This window comes from Leptonychotes weddellii, chromosome 11 (assembly GCF_054177405.1).
Source record: "Leptonychotes weddellii isolate Sample4059 chromosome 11, ASM5417740v2, whole genome shotgun sequence".
Lineage (NCBI taxonomy): Eukaryota > Metazoa > Chordata > Mammalia > Carnivora > Phocidae > Leptonychotes > Leptonychotes weddellii.
The window spans coordinates 38,582,664-38,600,946 of NC_138379.1; the positions used below are offsets into that span (position 1 = coordinate 38,582,664).

Here is an 18,283-nt window from a genome sequence, read left to right on the forward strand (position 1 = left end):
CGGCTCCCCTCCCCTCCCCTCCCTCTGCCCCTCCTCCCTGCTTGTGTTCTCTCTCGCTCTCAAATAAATAAATAAATCTTTAAAGCTACTCTAGTGTGCCATGTTTGATATATGTAAGCCATTCTCTGAAAATTTCAGTTTTTTATATGTTGAGTTTATACTAAGTTTTAGTTTGGATTAAAAAAGCACCAGGGTTTTGGGTTTTTCTCATTCTTAATCCCAAATGAACTTGTCCATCCTGTAGATAGTATATGAAAATTAATGTCAATTCTTAATTACAACTGATGGGACTACTTGCTATATTACCTATGATTAAATCAATTCTTGCAACTGGAAGTGATAATACCTGTACATACTGGTATGGAAATTACCAGGACTGAGGGATTAATTAACATTAGCCATCAGCTCCGTTTTCCCTTCACAGTTACTATTTATTTAACAAGCGACATTGTCACCTCATATACCTATTAACTCCGGAATACCAGGCTGCCGCCAGACTCGTGTTGACAACTACATCTACAGGAACAAGATCTGCAAGGGCACTGTTGGAGGCACGCATCGTTCGAAGAATTCCTTTCCCTGCCTTTGTTGAAATTAAAAACAACACCTTAAGATATATAAGGCAGAGTGCATATATATACACACATACACATATACATATAAAGATACACTGAAAACAGAAAAATATGCAGAATGTTAAATAAGTCAAAAGGTTTACTTACCGCAATAAAGAGACCACTTGGTCCATTAAAGTTATCAATCCATCCCTAATAAAAAATTAAAAATAGGGGGAGCTGAGAAATATTATAAAACTAGAGATTTGAAATCTACAACCCCATATATATACTTAGCAGTTTTCTTCTAAAAACTAAAAAAGACAAGATTCAGACCAGAATATTTCTCTCCTTCTGTAACAGAAGCAGTCTTCTCCTGATATTGCAAATGGTGAAATTAAGTCATTTTCAAAGGGTTACCTACTCTTCCATTAACTCTCTACAAAGAGAAATCAATAAAAAGGAGTTTATACCTGTCAAATATTTTAGCTAAATTAAACCTTCTCAAGTTTAATTTTGTGCTATTTACTGAAGCAGCATCCTGAGACTAGGGGGAAATGGGAACTCCTCAATATTATTGAATGAAACAGACGAAAAGACAACACTTGTCAAAGCAACAAGAGATACCACTTACTATCATAATAGAGACCTAGGTTTTTTGTAAATCAATTCATGTTAGTTTATATCTATTTTCCCTTATTCCAGGGATTCACAAATACCATAATGGCCTGCTTTTCTACAGCAAATTATCATAGAAATTTCTTATGCCTTTCTTAGCCTGTGATCTATACAAGGAAGAGTTTACCCCTTGGAACGCTTGCCTCTTTTTGGTACTAAAAAGCAAATGAAATAAAATAAGATCCTGAATATTCTTATCTCTATTTCTTTCACCTCCACAAGGGAAACTAATCAGTAAATACTTTTAAAAGCCAACAAATGCTGATGTGTCAGAGTCCAATATCTTGTCAGTCACAAAGAAAACGTATAATGCAATGTCTACTTTGACTCCAGACAACATCGCAGACTTTGATTCAATTTAACTTTCAGTTAAGATTTTGAAAATGTTTATCTGCATTTCTGTATACACAGCATTACATTACAAAAAAGTACCAACAAAAGTATCTCTTTCTATGAATGAGAACAACTTTGCCATAGTAAGCCATGTACAGTAAAAAACACCTGCTCTTATATCAAACAACTGCCAACTCTTTTTATACAAAGACAAGACTTAAAATTCTCAATTCCATTATTTACAAAGATTTCTCACAACTTACCGGAAAAGGTTCTTTCCAACTGGCACCAACAATCGATGGCCTTACAATCGCCACATTTAGCTTTGCTCCTTCTTGTTGTACAACATATTCTGCCAATGCTTTTGTGTATATGTATGTATTAGGTCTGTCTCCTATCAACTTTGGTGTGATATCATTTACTAGGCCATCATCCATCCACCTGGTTAGCAAAGAAATTGCACGCAAAAATATATTCAGTAACTTTGCATATTCAAACATATCTGTTGCTCTGACTCAAATGATTTGACAACTTTTACTAAAAAAAAAAAAAAGTGAATCTTACTTTCATTAAACATCAACTACAAGTCCACATCTCTTATATATAATTTCTATATCCCAACAGGTCTGAAAGCCAAGAGTTCTTTCATAAATAATATAGTAGGTGGCAATAACTGATCTTAACTGATTTGTGGCCTTTTAAAAAAGACCACTTAAGGTAAATATTCATACACTTCATATGTGTTTGATCAGGGGTGCTATCCCGGATCGAGGTGAAGTTACTTCATATTACAGAGTACATAGATTGTACTTCCTTTCTGACATCCAAAGAAATTCCAAAATATCTCTAGCCCCAAGGGTTTCAGATTAGGAATTCTGACTTGTATATAACCACCATAACAGCACCATGTTCATTACAAACATTTGCAATGAACATACATTTACAATTAATATAAAAGGTCTAGGGATCTAAGTAGCTCATGTAAAGCACTAAAAACTATCATGTTTTCACTAGCAAGACTAACAAATACTAAGGTAAATGATAAAAATAAACTGAACCATGCTATAAAAATTCAATTAGCAACCTACTATGAAGTCACAAAATTCCTCCAATCCTCTCAATGTCTCTGAAGAAAAGGGAAACAGAGAAGAATAAAGTAGGAAAAAGTCCAGAGGGCTAATATCGGAGGATTAACGAATATGTCTCTGATCATCTGTAAAAGGAGGGTGATATACTAGGTGATATCCATGGTCTTTCCAATTCTACATTTCCAATTCCACTATGTTATGTACCTGTTTTCAGATACTCTTCCTTACTATCTATAATGTTATACAGACTTATACACTCAGTATAAAATGGCATACTCTAAAGATGCCCATATTAACTGACGAGGAAGCATAAAACAGAGATTATCAAGGTAAGTTTTCTTCCGCATATAGAAGTACTTTGTGTGCATGAAAGAAAAAGAATCAACAAAACTGAAGGGAGGCTGCTACTCAACTTAGGAAAAATTCCATAGTGGAGATGAGTCTTGAAAAATGGAACAGTTGCTACATTAAAAAACAGCAAAAACTATGAACTGGCTAAACCAAGGAGATGTTAGCCAGAAAGCCTCATCACTGGGAGTGAGTTTACAGAGCCAATCTATGAGTTACCCTAAAATTATCTGTTAGCTAGATTTCTTTGTAAGCAAAGAAAAGAGATACAAAATTAGAAGGTTACGAGTGCTTTCTCAGCAACTTAGATGTTTGGATATACCAACTGCTAAAAAGAGAAAAAGTAAAAAGCTTCATTAGCTTCTGCATTCAACTTTTCCCAGAGATATGAAACACTACTGATCTATGGGGACAAGGAGGTAAATATTTGGGACCATCTAAGAAATGGAGTCAAAAAACAGAAACAGGGAATTATAAGAATGTCTTGGTAAACTCCCATTCTTATTTATTTTCTTATAATCTGTCTGCTTCCTCATACTCATCAGCAGGAAAGCTGTAAAGAAAAAGATTTATATGTGCTTATAGGTAGAAAGCTTGGAGAAACAATGAACGCTCTCTAGCACCCTTAGGAAAAAATAATTTGAGAAAGCAGGGGACAGTAAACAGAGCTGAAAGTGGATAGCATCTCTGGGAAGAAAGGAAACCTAAGGGAAACAGAGAAGAATAAATTAGGAAAAAGTCCACAGGGCTAATATCGGAGGATTAACGAATATGTTCAGATATGATGGACACGGGAATTTTCTGTAATTCTAGCCCATTAAAGAAGAAAAGACCCTTCTTTTTGTTTTTGCTCTGATCCTGTTTGTTTCACTTGATGAGAAAGCACAGCCTGAAGCAAATGAAATCTTGACCCTGCCGACTTCACTTACGCCATATCCATCAAATACTCACAAATACTTCTCAAATAATAATTGCTGACAAGATCCTAGTCCTCAGAAAGATAATAAACAATAACACTAGGAGTATCATTTAAAGGAATGAGACTGATCCTCTAATAATTTAAGCCCTCTCTATACAGATACACTCCATTTGGGGGAAAAAAGGATAATTTTTTAATCAATTAGAACCCTGCTATTGAACAGGCAAGTCATTAGTCTCCATGGGTATCAGGTACTTCTCATAGTTGCTAGATTAACTCCCTGGAAAAGAGAGGCCCTAATATCATGGATGAGTTGTTCAGAGACCTTCCTCCAACCCTCACACCTGGTCAAATGTGAAAGATCCACCTTGACTTCACCAACAGTCATTCAGATATAAATCTACACAATAAGAACATAGTAGATATGCAATAATTGGTTGAATAAGGAAGAGATAAATGTATACATATGTGTAGGTGAAGAGAGAGAGAGAGAAACTGAAATAGACCAAGAGATACACATAGATAAACTTGGGTCCAGAGCTTTGGGATCAAATCCAATGTGTATAAATCTAAAACAAACATACTCTAAAGAATCAATCAGCTTCTTGGGATCCACAGGAGGTGGGTAGACTACTTCATCAATATGCTTTCGATTGCAGTAGGCATATGCTGTTGATACATGCATGAATACTTCCAGGTTCTTCATTTGTTGTGCAAGGAGAATAAGCTGGCGTGTAGCAATCACATTTAACTGAACAGCATCTCTATAAAAGAAAAAGTGACAATGAAAAATTGGGAAGCTTTCCCAGGGAAAAATTAGAAAGTCACTTATTTCACCTGCTAAAATATTTTTATTTCCATTAGAGAGACAGATTTTTGTTTCTTTACAACTGATCCCTTAGGTCTGATCTTGTATATCTTATTTCAATATAAAGTACATCCACTGTATCAGTTGCATTTAAAAAGAAAGATTTTCTGATTATAAAAGAAGCCTCCCACTAGGATTTAAAAAAAAAAAATTAAAATTTTTAAATTACCCAGAAATAAACACAGATAACTTCGGTCTTTGGCTTTTATACATACATTTTGAAGTCACGTTAGATTTCTCTTGCACCTTGGTTTTTAAAAGTATACTGTTTCATGATATGGAATTACAAAAGTAATCAGAATGGTTAAGTAATTTTAAAATGCTAAGGCAGAGTCACCAATAAGGGTAAAACAGTCAAAGAAAACTCAGAAACATTAAGTTATATTAACATATAATCAAGTAAGAATATGTTTATTTCTCTGTGTAGCAATTAATCCAAACACTTTTTTAAAGACTAGCTTACAAAATTCAAAGGGGTATTATAATAAAACGGGTACATTTTGCCACAAGAGGCACATGCAAGACTCAAAAATGATCTATATATTATTTTCTCCTTGAAATTTATCCAAGGTAAATAATTTCACAAATGCAAATATATGCAGAAAAATAATCAATAAAGCCTCATCCAGTAATAGCAAAAGCCTAGAGAGCCTAAATATTCACTATGAATGAAATGAATAAACTTTAACAAAGCAGGTATTTTATCACAATGAAAGAACAGTCATTTAAAATAATAATATGACAACTATAAAAACATGGGAAATCTGCATGAATATTTTTAAAATATACACATTATAAAGTAAAGCAGGATTAAGAACAAGACTCTGGGGGCGCCTGGGTGGCTCAGTTGGTTAAGCGACTGCCTTCAGCTCAGGTCATGATCCTGGAGTCCCGGGATCGAGTCCCGCATCGGGCTCCCTGCTCGGCAGGGAGTCTGCTTCTCCCTCTGACCCTCCCCACTCTCATACTCTCTCTCTCTCTCTATCTCATTCTCTCTCTCAAATAAATAAATAAAATCTTAAAAAAAAAAAAAGACTCTGAGTAATACCTGGGTTCAAATTCTGACTTAGCCTACCTACCAGCTAGCACTCAGTGACCTTGTATAGTTAGTCAGGCACTCAGGCCTCAATTTCCTCACCTGTCAATGGGAACTACAATACAGTCTACCTACTAGGATTTGCATAAAATTAAATGAAATAAATAGCTTGCAAGTATTTAGCATTATTCCCTCCTAAAAAGGCACTAAAACAGGCATTCAATAAATATTACTAAAGGTAATGAGATGGTGGGTAGTTTTTACTTGTTATCTGAACGAAAAAAAGTTGATATACTCAACACCAGTAATACTGTGATAAAACTGGCAAAGTAATACACTGTTGGTGACTACACTGATATAACGGATTCAAAAGAGATTAAGACAAAGTACCAGGAAGTACAGAAATGATATAATTACTAATCTAGTTAACCTACTGAAATTAACTCAAAGGAAAAACTTGTTCTAACTGTAATTTTTCAAAGAAAGAAATGAAAATTCCCTAAATTTGCTATACCTACTGAACATTATACATCAATTATGGTGTATCACCACCACATCACAAAAATTTAAACTATGAAAAAAATTAGAAATGTGGAAATTGTTTCCCTAAGTAAAATCAGAAATTCTATGTTTACATTTTTACATAAAACAATGTATGTTCAAAGATAGACCACAAGGGAATGTTTTAAAAAATCACAATAGTTTTAGGTACTTTCCAAAATTCTTACATTTTTCAGGATTTAAGAAGAAAAAAATCCAATTATTCTTTTAAAAGGCCAGGATATGTCACTGATAGAATCTGGTCCACTTGACTATAAAGCAGTGCTTTGATATCTATTCGCATTTGCAAAACAACGGGGATGGGGAGGGTACTGTTTTGGAAGAAGTATACAGAAAATATTCTGTTACAGGTTCCTGAGGACAGGACAACAAGTTCTGGGTCACCAAGAACAAAAAATAATTCATGAGAGAAAAAATTCCTGTGCATTATTTTTTCTTTTAATTTAATAGTATCCGAGGGTTCACGAAAACATACTAGAAGGAATTTTTTTTTTTAATGAAGTAATTGGTTTGAGGTCTTACAATCACGAGTGTATCTTTTTTCTTCCTTATCTCAACTGAGGGGGGAAAATCTGCTCAAATGGAAATCCAGCAAAAAAGACATTTCACAGAGAGGATACAGTCCACTAGACTGTAAGGCAATATGCTATTTTCTTTTGCATTTGTAAAACAATGAAGCAAGGGAGAGTAAGGTTTTGGGAGCAGTACACAAAGGATATTCTGTTACAGGTTCCTGAGGATGGTGACAGAATTTCTGGGTCACTGAAAATAAGGAATAACTTCAGAGAGAACACTCCTGTACCTTGTCTACTATCCCTGTACCTGAGAGCCCAAACCTGAAGGCATATTATATACTTACATAAGTAACTCTCAGTATCTCTGCAAGGCTAATAATCTCACTCTATTTTACCACCATCCAATTTCTACTCCATTGAACTTCTGGCTGAGACCCTGACACGTTAGATCACTAGAAAGCCAAAAAATAATAATACTATTTTCATGGTTTGATTATATGGAGCCATAAACGCATCTTAAATAACATTAGCTTTTGGAGGAGGGGGCAAAAGAACACATCTTTTGTTAATTATGGTCCATCATTAATGTAGACATAGAAGCCACTTCAAAAAAAAAAAAAAAAAAGAGTAAGAAAACTCAACTTGAACTGCCTAATAAATCTTCTTGTTCATCTGTCTTGCACAGATATCCTGGATTGTTCAAAATCTGTGTTGATAATACTTCTAAGACCTTAAACCAGAGAGCTCATGCTTGGCGTGACAGACACCTGAGGGCTTATTAAAAATGTAGATTGCTGGACCTCATCCTCAGGCACTTTAATGCCTGAATCGAAGCCTGGAAAACTATACATATGTAACATATATATATATTTATTTATATAGTTTTATATATTAAATTATATATATATAAAAATATACATATTTATATTTAAAGATTTTATATTTTTATGTAACCTCTACCCTCAAGATCAAGAATCACATGCTCTACCAATTGAGCCAGCCAGGTGCCCCTGGAAAACTATATTTTAAATAACTTCCCCAGGCCATTTTGATCTCTCTCTCCCCTTCCCCATTTCTGAGAAAATACTTCCTAGATGAGATCTCATCACTATTGCTTGCTGCTGATTTTTTTTTTTTTAATTTAATTAAGACACAAACACAGATGTCTAGGGACCAATTAATCAATCTTAAGGTAGGGGACCCAGACATTTATAATTTAAAATCATACTCAGGGGTCTCGCTATAGATAAATATTCCTGGGTATTATCCCAAACCAGAGAGTCTGAATTTTGCAGGTAGATTCTAAAATTCTGCATTTTTTAACACATTTTCCAGGAATTCCTAAGATTCATAATGCATTCTGAAGTGGGAGAGTTGGTGCCCTTAGACTCAATAGCTTCTTAATCCTTTCTCATCATCCATCTTTACTTCCACTCCTTTCAAAACACCTACTCCCATATTCATATGTTCATATTCACATATTCTCACATTCAAACTGCTGCTCTCTGACATCTCGTACTAAGAATTTCCCCTAGACCACACCATCTGCCCCTCCAATTCCCCTCGTAAGCCTGTTTTCTGTCCTCATCATGGTCTCTAGTTTCTTGACACTCCTTTACCCTCAACCCCACTGTCCTATCTTCACTTTCTTTCTTTACTACCTTAGGAACAACAGACCCCAGGATCAAATATTTAAGAAATTCCCTTCATCATCCTCAATGTCACTCTCCCCTCATCTTTTGTCAGTATTTCTTTACAATTCCTAATCTTGATACCCACTTTTTCCCACCTCAAGATTTATAAACCACCAAATCTGAAAATAAATGAGCTCTACCACCTCTCAATTGTCACAGCACTTAATGTACACTCTTTAGTGACTCCTTACTTTCTATCCTACTTTACTGTTATTTAAGCAAATCCATCTCCCTTATTAGACTATAAGGACTTTGCAAATAGGATCTGTGTGCAATTTTTGTTTCTTACAAAATATTGGGTATAATGTTGGGAGTAAAATCTGGATTATTTTTTGCCCTGGCAATAAAGTCTTTGTGCCACTTTTTATTTGTGGCAGTTAAAGTTAAAAATGATTATAAAGAGTGTTTTTTAAGCAGTTATTACATGCCAACCTACACTATTTTAGAATGTCCGGCCCAAATCTAATGTTGCAATATCACCACTTACACATTAATATACATTAAAACTGCTTCACAGGAAACAATAATTTCAATGTAACTGACTCAGGTTAGGTCAGTAAATACAGATGCCTTGACAAGGCAATAAATTTTATTATTCATCTATCTATCTTCCTTGCACTATGAGATCACTAGTAAAAGATGAAATAGCGAAAAGATTTCCCTTTCATTAATGGTAGACTTGCTTACCTCAAGGGGAAAAGAGAGAAAAGGTTCCCTGAAAGGACTGCACTTTGGCCATTCTCATAAAGGTTACTCTGAGGAGTTTCACCCTAATTAATGTCTGTTTGCAAGCAATTTCCCCTTTAAAAGCATCTAACTTCCCCTTTAAGTTAATGAGGACTATACCACAATTATCTGGTAAATATATACCTTTTTTTCTTGAAAACAGTTTCATAAGGCTGTGTGAATTTTCTTTTGGTTATGAAAAACAATGAAAGCTAGAACTATGGGGGGAAATATCTGTTAGATTATTATTTAATACTAAAAACCTGCCTGTTATCACACTATCCAAGGATAATAAGTGCCAAATATCAAAAGATATATATATGTACACACACCTTTTATGAAAGTGAAATTCTGCTACAGCTCTACTAAGATTCTTTTGTCACTTTTGAATCATGAACACATAATGGCTGTATAGAAGCAACTAAAAAGTAAATAAATCATTATCACCAGATAATAAATGATAAAGTCAAAGTTAGAGCTAAGGTATGTAATTCCAAAGCTCATGTCCTGTCCAGTACACAGTGCTGCCTCAGCTTCCTCAAGTATAAAATGGACTTGCCCACAATATTACAGTGGTAACATCAGCATGGAATAAAATAATGAATGAGAAAATTTACCCTGAAAACTATAAAGTACTATTAAAGAAATGTAAGTGACTATCACAGTGTTCTCACCCGGAATATAGGCAAAACTTATTGTAATGCTTTGGTGCTGAACTGTCACATTATATAATGCCAATTAAGATTTATACTTCTATATTAAAGACTTTATGGGAAATAATCTCAAAACCCTTTATAAACAAAATTTAACTTAAAAACATTTTAAGAAGGACTTCAAGTAATTGTAAAACCTAAAAAAGTCTGCACCATTTTAACTGGCATAAGACTATACAATTAGATTAACACTAAAAAACAGTATTTTTGAACATATAAAAAGAATCCTCTGAATTAAGCACCATTATCTGAAATGCATATCTGTGAGATTTTTTAAAAAATAGTAAACATTTAAAATGTTATTTTTTTCTTGAAACAGGCATTTGACAGAAGTCCAAATTATTTTTCTTTTTTTCAAATTATTTTTCTAATTAAACTTATGTCCACTATTGCCTGTCCCTAATACTGCTACCAAGTTTTAAAACAAAAAGAAGGTATAACTTAAATTTATAAGCCATTTTATCTTACTCTGCAAAACCTGAGTTCAATTTTTTTTTTCTAATTTTCAGATGGATATGTGCAGAGTAGAAAAATAAAGCCATTGAGATTTAGGCTTCTGAAAGAATGGAGGGAAGAGGAAACAAACCCTATTAGCTGTTAGGACTGACACACCTACCGAAGGTAAATTTCTCTTTCTTCTACTCTATACTTCCCTGCCTTACAGTTAAATTCAAGGCAACTTCGTCTAATATACAGATTAGCTGTCCAATGTTTCTAAACTGCTAACAAGAAGAAGAAAATTCTCTTAACACTCTTTAGGACATTGAAAGCTACAATTAACATAGGGCAAACAGTTTCAAATCACTTTCAAAACAATTTGACTAAAAAGAATTCAAATTTTTAAACTATGCTGAAGTTCAAATATCATATAAATACCTTTACTTACCTTAAATTTTCATTAAACCTCACTGTAGCTGCACAGTGGAATATAATATTGATAGAATCTATGATGATCTCTTCATCTTCTTCACTAAGAGCCAGTTTTGGTTGGGTGAGTTCACTGTTGATTGCTATAACTTTCTCTCTAAAATCTGGATTTTCATCTCTTAATCTGTCAAAGAGCTATCCAAGGGGATAAAATATGTTAGAGCAGTATTTTTCAACTTTCTTTTTTTTTTTTTAATTAACATTATAATGTATTATTTGTTTCAGGGGTACAGGTCTGTGATTCTTCAGTCTTAAACAATTCACAGCGCTCACCATAGTACATACCCTCCCCAATGTCCATCACCCAGCCACCCCATCCCTCCCACCCCAGTATTTTTCAACTTTCTAAAACCCATTAGCACCCCACCAAGGATCACTATTCTGAAAACTTCAACTATGTTAATCCTAAAATTGCTATTCTTTTTTTTTTTTTTTAAAGATTTTATTTATTTATTTGACAGAGAGATAGAGAGCACAAGTAGACAGAGAGGCAGGCAGAGGGAGAGGGAGAAGCAGGCTCCCCGCGGAGCAGGGAGCCCGATGCGGGACTCGATCCCAGGACCCCGGGATCATAACCTGAGCCGAAGGCAGCCGATTAACCAACTGAGCCACCCAGGCGCCCTAAAATTGCTATTCTTAACTGCTGTCATTCTGTACAGAAAACACCCTGTGAAACCCACATTATTATCCCCATTTTACAGATGAGGAATCTAAGACACAGAGAAGTTAAGTAACTTGACAAGGACACAGAGCTGGTAGTTTGCAGAGTTAAATTTGAACTGCCCATGCCTTTGCTGACTAGAGTGTATTGCACCGTCCCTCAGAATAGACTTAAGCAGTATAGACATCAGGACAATGTTTAAAATGATCATTCAGATTTCTAAAATCCAGATCTTAATTTATCTCTTCATTTTATTTTGGTTTTATTCTGTTACAGTAGATTACAGTAAAATAACATTATTCATGGTCTATATTAAATTTGTAAAACCTACAAAATTTTTAAAGGAAAAAAAATATGTTGAAGGGAAAAAAGTTGGCAAGCAAATATGCAGATTAGAATCTGGACAAATGAGAAATATCATATATACAGGATTCTAACCCTAAAATTCAGTATTCCTTAAGTATACTGGAAGAAATAAATTAACTAAAGAATCAGTTAGATCCCAAGGTGATTACAGCGTTAAGGCACATTCGATTGTGAGTCAAATTTAATTTTTCATCCCAGATTTTATAAAGAAATACTGATGCTCTCTCCAGATCACTGCTCTATTACACTTTGACTCTCCACTTCATTTAAATCCATACTTGTAGTTTAAGCAGAGATTCTCAATCTGGGAAGAAAAATCTATACACCTTATATAATGCTCGCTTTCACTTCCTAAATGGATATAACAGTGTTCCCCTCCACTACTGTTACCTAGTGATTTCAATATTAATGTGTTCTTATATTAATTATTAAATATCTACTAAGCATTTCAGATGAGCCAGGCACCTTCTAGATACTGAGAAAACAAAGCAACAATCTTTCCCGAAAGCTATTTAGAATATGATAGGAAAAGCCAGATAAGTAAACACAATTAAAATACTATATTAAAGGTAATAAAATAGGGGTAATACTACAGTGCTATGGGACTGTACAGGAGAAACAACTAACCCCGCTGGGGAAGCACCAGAAATTATAAAATAGAACGATAGTGTTCCAGGCAGAGAAAGCAGCATGTATAACCACCTAGAACTGAGAGAGCATTAACATTTGGGGAGTTAAAATAATTCAATAAGACTTGGCCAATGACTGAATAGGAGGGATAAGGAAATGTGAACTCCACAAGGACGGGGACTACATCTATTTTGCTCAGCACACAGGTCCTTATTAGCTGAGTGCCCGGCAAGATGTAGACATGATAAACATTTGTTAAGTGAATAAACTCATTAGGTGGAAAACATGGGAAGAGAACAAAGTACAGTTACGGAGACACAAGTTCAGTTTTTTGAATGTTGGGTGTAAAGGGCCTGTGGGACACCCAGAGCACACATCTAGTAGAGGTAACTGGATCTTGCGGGTCTGAAGTTCAGGGAAGAGAAGAGCCAGACTACCCATACAAATTTTACTAACTACATACAGAGAGCCCTGGGAAGAGAAGATCACCCAGGTAGCAGCAGTGATGAGCACCCTTGGTCCAGACTAGATGAAACTTTTTCCAAATCTATTAAAATACAACCATCTGTCTCACGTGAAACAGAGGGTGCTGAGTAATCACCTAACTGGATCTAGTAAGAAGAGATCAAGGCCTAGGACAGAACTCTGAAGAATATCAACGTTTAAAGGGCGGGCAGGAAAAAAAACCAACCTGAGGAATGGCCAGAAAAGTACTTTTAATACCTTGAATTCACACTTTTCATTCTCCCACACTGCCAATGACCTTTAACTCCCCTTCATATCAGACATCTCCAACCACCAAGATAGGGTCATGCTGCTTTGCAAGTTACATCTGAGACCTGATGCTCTTCCCTTCTCTAGCCACCATCTCTTTATTCAACACTACCTTTTCCAGTGCTTTTAATCCATGGGCACCCCGCCAGTTCCTACTTTATTATGTTCACTAATGGCCTCTTTGATATGCTTTATTCCCTTTCCAGAATTTATTTCGTGGTCAATTATTTTAGTTCAATCCACCACCATATTAATGGTGGTAATACCAAGTCCTGGATTTTAGAAATCTGAAAGCTTTTTTTCTCCTACTAAGCACAAGTCATATCCAGTTTATTGCCATCCTGAAGACATTCATCAGTGGTTCTCACCTTGGGGAAATTTTACCCCCAAGGGAACATCTGGTGATGTCTGGAGACATTTTTGGTGGGCACAACTGGGAGGTGGGGCCAGGAGGGTCCGGAGCTTCTGGCATCTAAACTCCATGTAATATATAATTAGGCTAAATTACAAAAGTTCAATAAATCTCAGGCTTTAAGTGTAAGGCATTCTTTTTCTTTACATATTAGACTTATTGTGGAGGAAAGTTTTTAGACCCACTGCCCTGGAGACCCCATAGGAGATGCCCAAATCTTTGACATTTTACTCAGGCTCTCAATTCCAGCCAAGACTTTAACACCAATAATTGCTCCTATCCAGTCTCTCTTGACACTTCTATACTCCCTCTTTCTTCCCTTTTCCCTCTTAAAAACTCCCTAGCCCATTAAGGCAAGGATTCTATCTTATTTATCCCTGAATTCAACCTCCTACATCAAGTCAAGTGTCCAGCACTGAGTATGCACAGTAAATGTTTTCTGAAATATAAAAAATGAGTAATAATAAATAATAAATAACCTCTTATTAGAGGAGGGAGTCAGGAGGGAGATTAAAACATACTAATTACAAGTGATTAAAAGGTACTAGACACTACCTAATAACTAAAAAATTACATAGCTACTATACTAAACTTACTGCCAATGACTGTCAGATAAATTCATTCAATCTGAGAATTCAAAGCTTACAATTGTGAGATAATTTTACTCCAGCTCATTTCCATTTTTTCTTATCAATATATTTCTCCAAAGTTTCAAAATGCATGACCTATTCTTGCATTCTAAATGACCCCTCTGTCATCATGTTCTTATTTGTCAAATGGGAATATGTGGCTTTGCTACTTCCTAACACTGTTGTGGGGAGAAATCAGTGCTTACAAATTTTTAAGTGTTATCAAGGGATAGTGTTTCACAGCATCGTAGGTACTAGTTAGAAACTACCTCTTAGTTACTTATTATCCTGAATACTATCTAAAATACCTAATTACAAGTAATAGGTCTCAAATATTCTAAGAACACATTAAATATCTAACATACAGGTATTTTAGAACTTGTTACACAATTTTGCCCATCACAGAGGAAAGCTTTTTTTCTCCTACTAAGCACAAGTCATATCCAGTTTATTGCCATCCTGTAGGATTTTTTTTTCCACTAATTTTTTTCCGGACACTGAAGAAATAAACTGAGCTGTTGATGATTACAATAGTTACATATACAAACACACACTCTTCTTTCCTCCAAATGATCATTTTCCCCCCACTTACCTTGCCACTAATAACTTCTTCCACTCGCTCCTGGGGTGTCTGTCCAGCTTTCTGCCTCACCAAAACATACACTGAATTCACCTTAGGACAAGACCTCAGCAACTTTTCCAGAAGTACCTTCCCTAGGAAACCGGTAGCTCCAGTGAGGAGGACATTCTTGCCTTCATAGTATTCTGGGATTGAAACCATTCTGATCCTAAGGAAAACACAGCAAATAAACATCAGTTCAAAGATTTATGTTAATTCTTATGTACTAAAAATCTCTTGGTATAGAAATAAATATTTTAAAGGATAGGCAAAAATTAAAGTCGAATGTTAACAAAAGGGGCCTTTAACCTTTGATCCACTGCAGTAAGGTGGAAAGAACAACGAACTGCAAAATTGGCTTCTGATCCCTGTGTTTTCCCCCCTGGATCACCTCAGACAAATCACTCACCTTCTCTGGGCCTGGGCTTCCTTAGTATAGTTTGTACTAAATGACCTAAAAATTCCTTCCAGCAATAAGAACCCAAATCTTCATTTAAACCTCTGTTAAACCCTACACACAAATGAATCCTATTTCTCTGTCTCCAAAAGGATTTATAACACCAAATACAGGTCAGCAGCAAGACTCAATTGCCTAGCTTATATAACATGGTGACGTATCATATTCACCTATCATCACCAGTTGGAACAAGAAGAGGTAATACCAAGTCCTTTCTTTTCCATGTCTGGAGTGACAATATACCCAAAAGGTGCTTAAATCTCCCTTTTAAAAAAGTCACAGAAAAGAATACATGGGTTGACTTATCCTCCCTGTCCAAATTCTACTAAAACAGCAGAAAAGATAGTATACTAAGAGAACAAATAAACAAAAGAACCATGATGAATAGAAAAAAAACAAGATGCAGAAGGTTTCATGCAGTATGTCGCTATTCAAAGCTCAAACACATTCAAAACAATGCTCTTTATTGTTTAGAAATGCACACACATGATAATATTAATAGATGATTGAGAGGGAGTGCAATACAACCAGAGAAGAGCTTTCAATTTCAATTGTATTTACATTTTCTTTATGCTAGGAAGTAGATACCTGTGTTTTATGTCCAAATTTTTCATAATGATAAAAATAATTAATTCATAACAATCTGAAGATAAGAAATAGACCAATTAACAAGCAGAAAGTAGGGAAGGAAGGAAGGAAAGAAGGAACATATTTCTAGAAGAAACAGCCAAGACTAAACTGACAGAGAAGCCATAGCAGAAGAAATAGCAATCCAAGCAAAGCAAGCATAGGAAAGGACTTATACGGAGGCAAGAGATATCCCAACTCCCTGAACAAAGAACACCAAGCTCAGGATCAAGAAGCTGAATTAAAGCATAGGGAAATCAAGGTAATTAAAGGATTGCTCACACAACAGCAGAGCCACTCATGATAGTCTTATTTCCTGTATAAACTTGGGCTCCCGAGACTTAGTATTCAGATCTGCTGAGAAGAACATAGAGCATGGGTGCTAGGAACAAAAGTGAAGTAGGGCTGAACCTGACATTGCTCCTAACATCCACAAATTTTGGTGGGGCAGGTGGACAATCAGGAGAGGAAACTAAAGCAACCAAAAGGAAAAAAGTCTCACAACACTTGAGCCTCAGAATAAATTTTAGGTTCTAAGCCTATCGGACTGCTGCTGGCCCTTAAGACAAACTCATGCAGAACTCTCCATCAATAATCTCCTTTAGAGAAAAGCTCTTTTGGAAAAACAGACCTCAAAAAACTGAGAGGAAGCCAGTATGAACCACCAAAACCAATCATCCTGCTCCTTCATAAATATGAATACATAACCAAGGATCACCAGATATTTAAGAAATGCTTAACAAAATTAAAAGAAGGACCAAAATGAAAAGCAACAGAATCAACCACAAAGGAAATGAAGGTAATGAAAAATTTAAAGAGAATTTAAATTCTAATAGAAATTCTTCAAGCCATTCACAAGAATATTGCATCCATAAAATAAACAAACTACTATGAAAAAGAAACAGAAGAATAAGAAAGCATGTGAAAATTAGAAATTCAGATGAACAAGAAAATCCAATAAATACATAAACTATTAAAATTAAGTGGAACTTAAAAAGGTCACTAAATACAAGGTTTATATGGAAAAAAGCAAATATATTTCTATACATCAGCAACACAGAAAATCAAGTAACAACAACAACAACAAAACTATACCACTTACTACACCATCCAAAACACCAAGACACTATGGAAAATAGCCAGTATTGATAAGGACATAGAGAAACTGAACCCATGCACATTGCTTGTGGGAATGTAAAATGGTTCAGCTGCTGTGGGAAACGGTGGTGGTGTCTTAAAAAGTTAAACACAGAATTATATGACCTTGCAATTCCACTCCTAGGTATATACCCCCAAAAAACTGCCAACAGGTATTCAAACAAGTACATGTACATGCATGTTTATAGCAGCACTGTTTGCAACAGCCAAATAGTACAAATAGCTCAAAAGATCCATCAACAGATAAATGGATAAACAAAGTACAGCATACACCTACAACGAAATACTATTCAGCCATAAAGAGGAAGGAAGAACTGACACTACACTAGGGGAATGAACTTCAAAAACATACTAAGTAAAATAAGCCAGATACAAAACATCACATACTGCATTGATTTCCCATATAGAAATATCCACAATAAATCAATCCATAGAGACAGAATGCAGATTGGTGGTTGGCAGGGGCTGAGGGGTAGGGAGAGTGGGCAGTGAAGAGAAACTGCCAGGGGCACCTGGGTGGCTCAGTCGGTTAAGCGTCTGCCTTGGGCTCAGGTCATGATCCCAGAGTCCCCAGATCGAGCCCCACATCGGACTCCCTGATCAGTGGGGAGTCTGCTTCTCCCTCTGCCCCTCACCCCATTCTCGTGCTGTCTCTCAATCCCTCTCAAATAAACAAAATCTTTTAAAAAATAAAATAAAATAAAATGTTAATACAGGGATGCCTGGGTGGCTCAGTCAGTTAAGCGTCTGCCTTCAGCTCAGGTCATGATCCCAGGGTCCTGGATCAAGTCCCGCATCAGGCTCCTTGCTCAGCGGAGAGTCTGCTTCTGCCTCTCCCTCTGCCTGCTGCTCTGCCTGCTTGTGCTCTTTCTTTCTCTGACAAATAAATAAATAAGATCTTTTAAAAAATAAAAAATTTAAAAATAAAATGACTAATATATTGTATAAATTTTACCTCAATAAATTGTTTTTTTTTAAACTACCAGAAGT

At 35.5% G+C, this 18,283-nt stretch overlaps 1 protein-coding gene across 2 annotated transcripts in view; it reads right to left on the minus strand.

Moving 5' to 3' along the window:
- The window catches only part of FAR1 (fatty acyl-CoA reductase 1), a 65,908-nt gene that overhangs the window by 20,511 nt on the left and 27,114 nt on the right, over positions 1-18,283 (minus strand). For both annotated transcript variants that reach the window (XM_081798551.1, XM_081798550.1), the window contains exons 2-7: positions 15,025-15,220; positions 10,920-11,095; positions 4,505-4,684; positions 1,829-2,006; positions 723-767; positions 465-583 (exon numbers count right to left, since the gene is read on the minus strand). In XM_081798551.1, coding sequence (XP_081654677.1) covers positions 465-583; positions 723-767; positions 1,829-2,006; positions 4,505-4,684; positions 10,920-11,095; positions 15,025-15,213 — 887 coding nt within the window. In that variant the 5' untranslated portion in view covers positions 15,214-15,220. The remainder of the gene's footprint in view (positions 1-464; positions 584-722; positions 768-1,828; positions 2,007-4,504; positions 4,685-10,919; positions 11,096-15,024; positions 15,221-18,283) is intronic.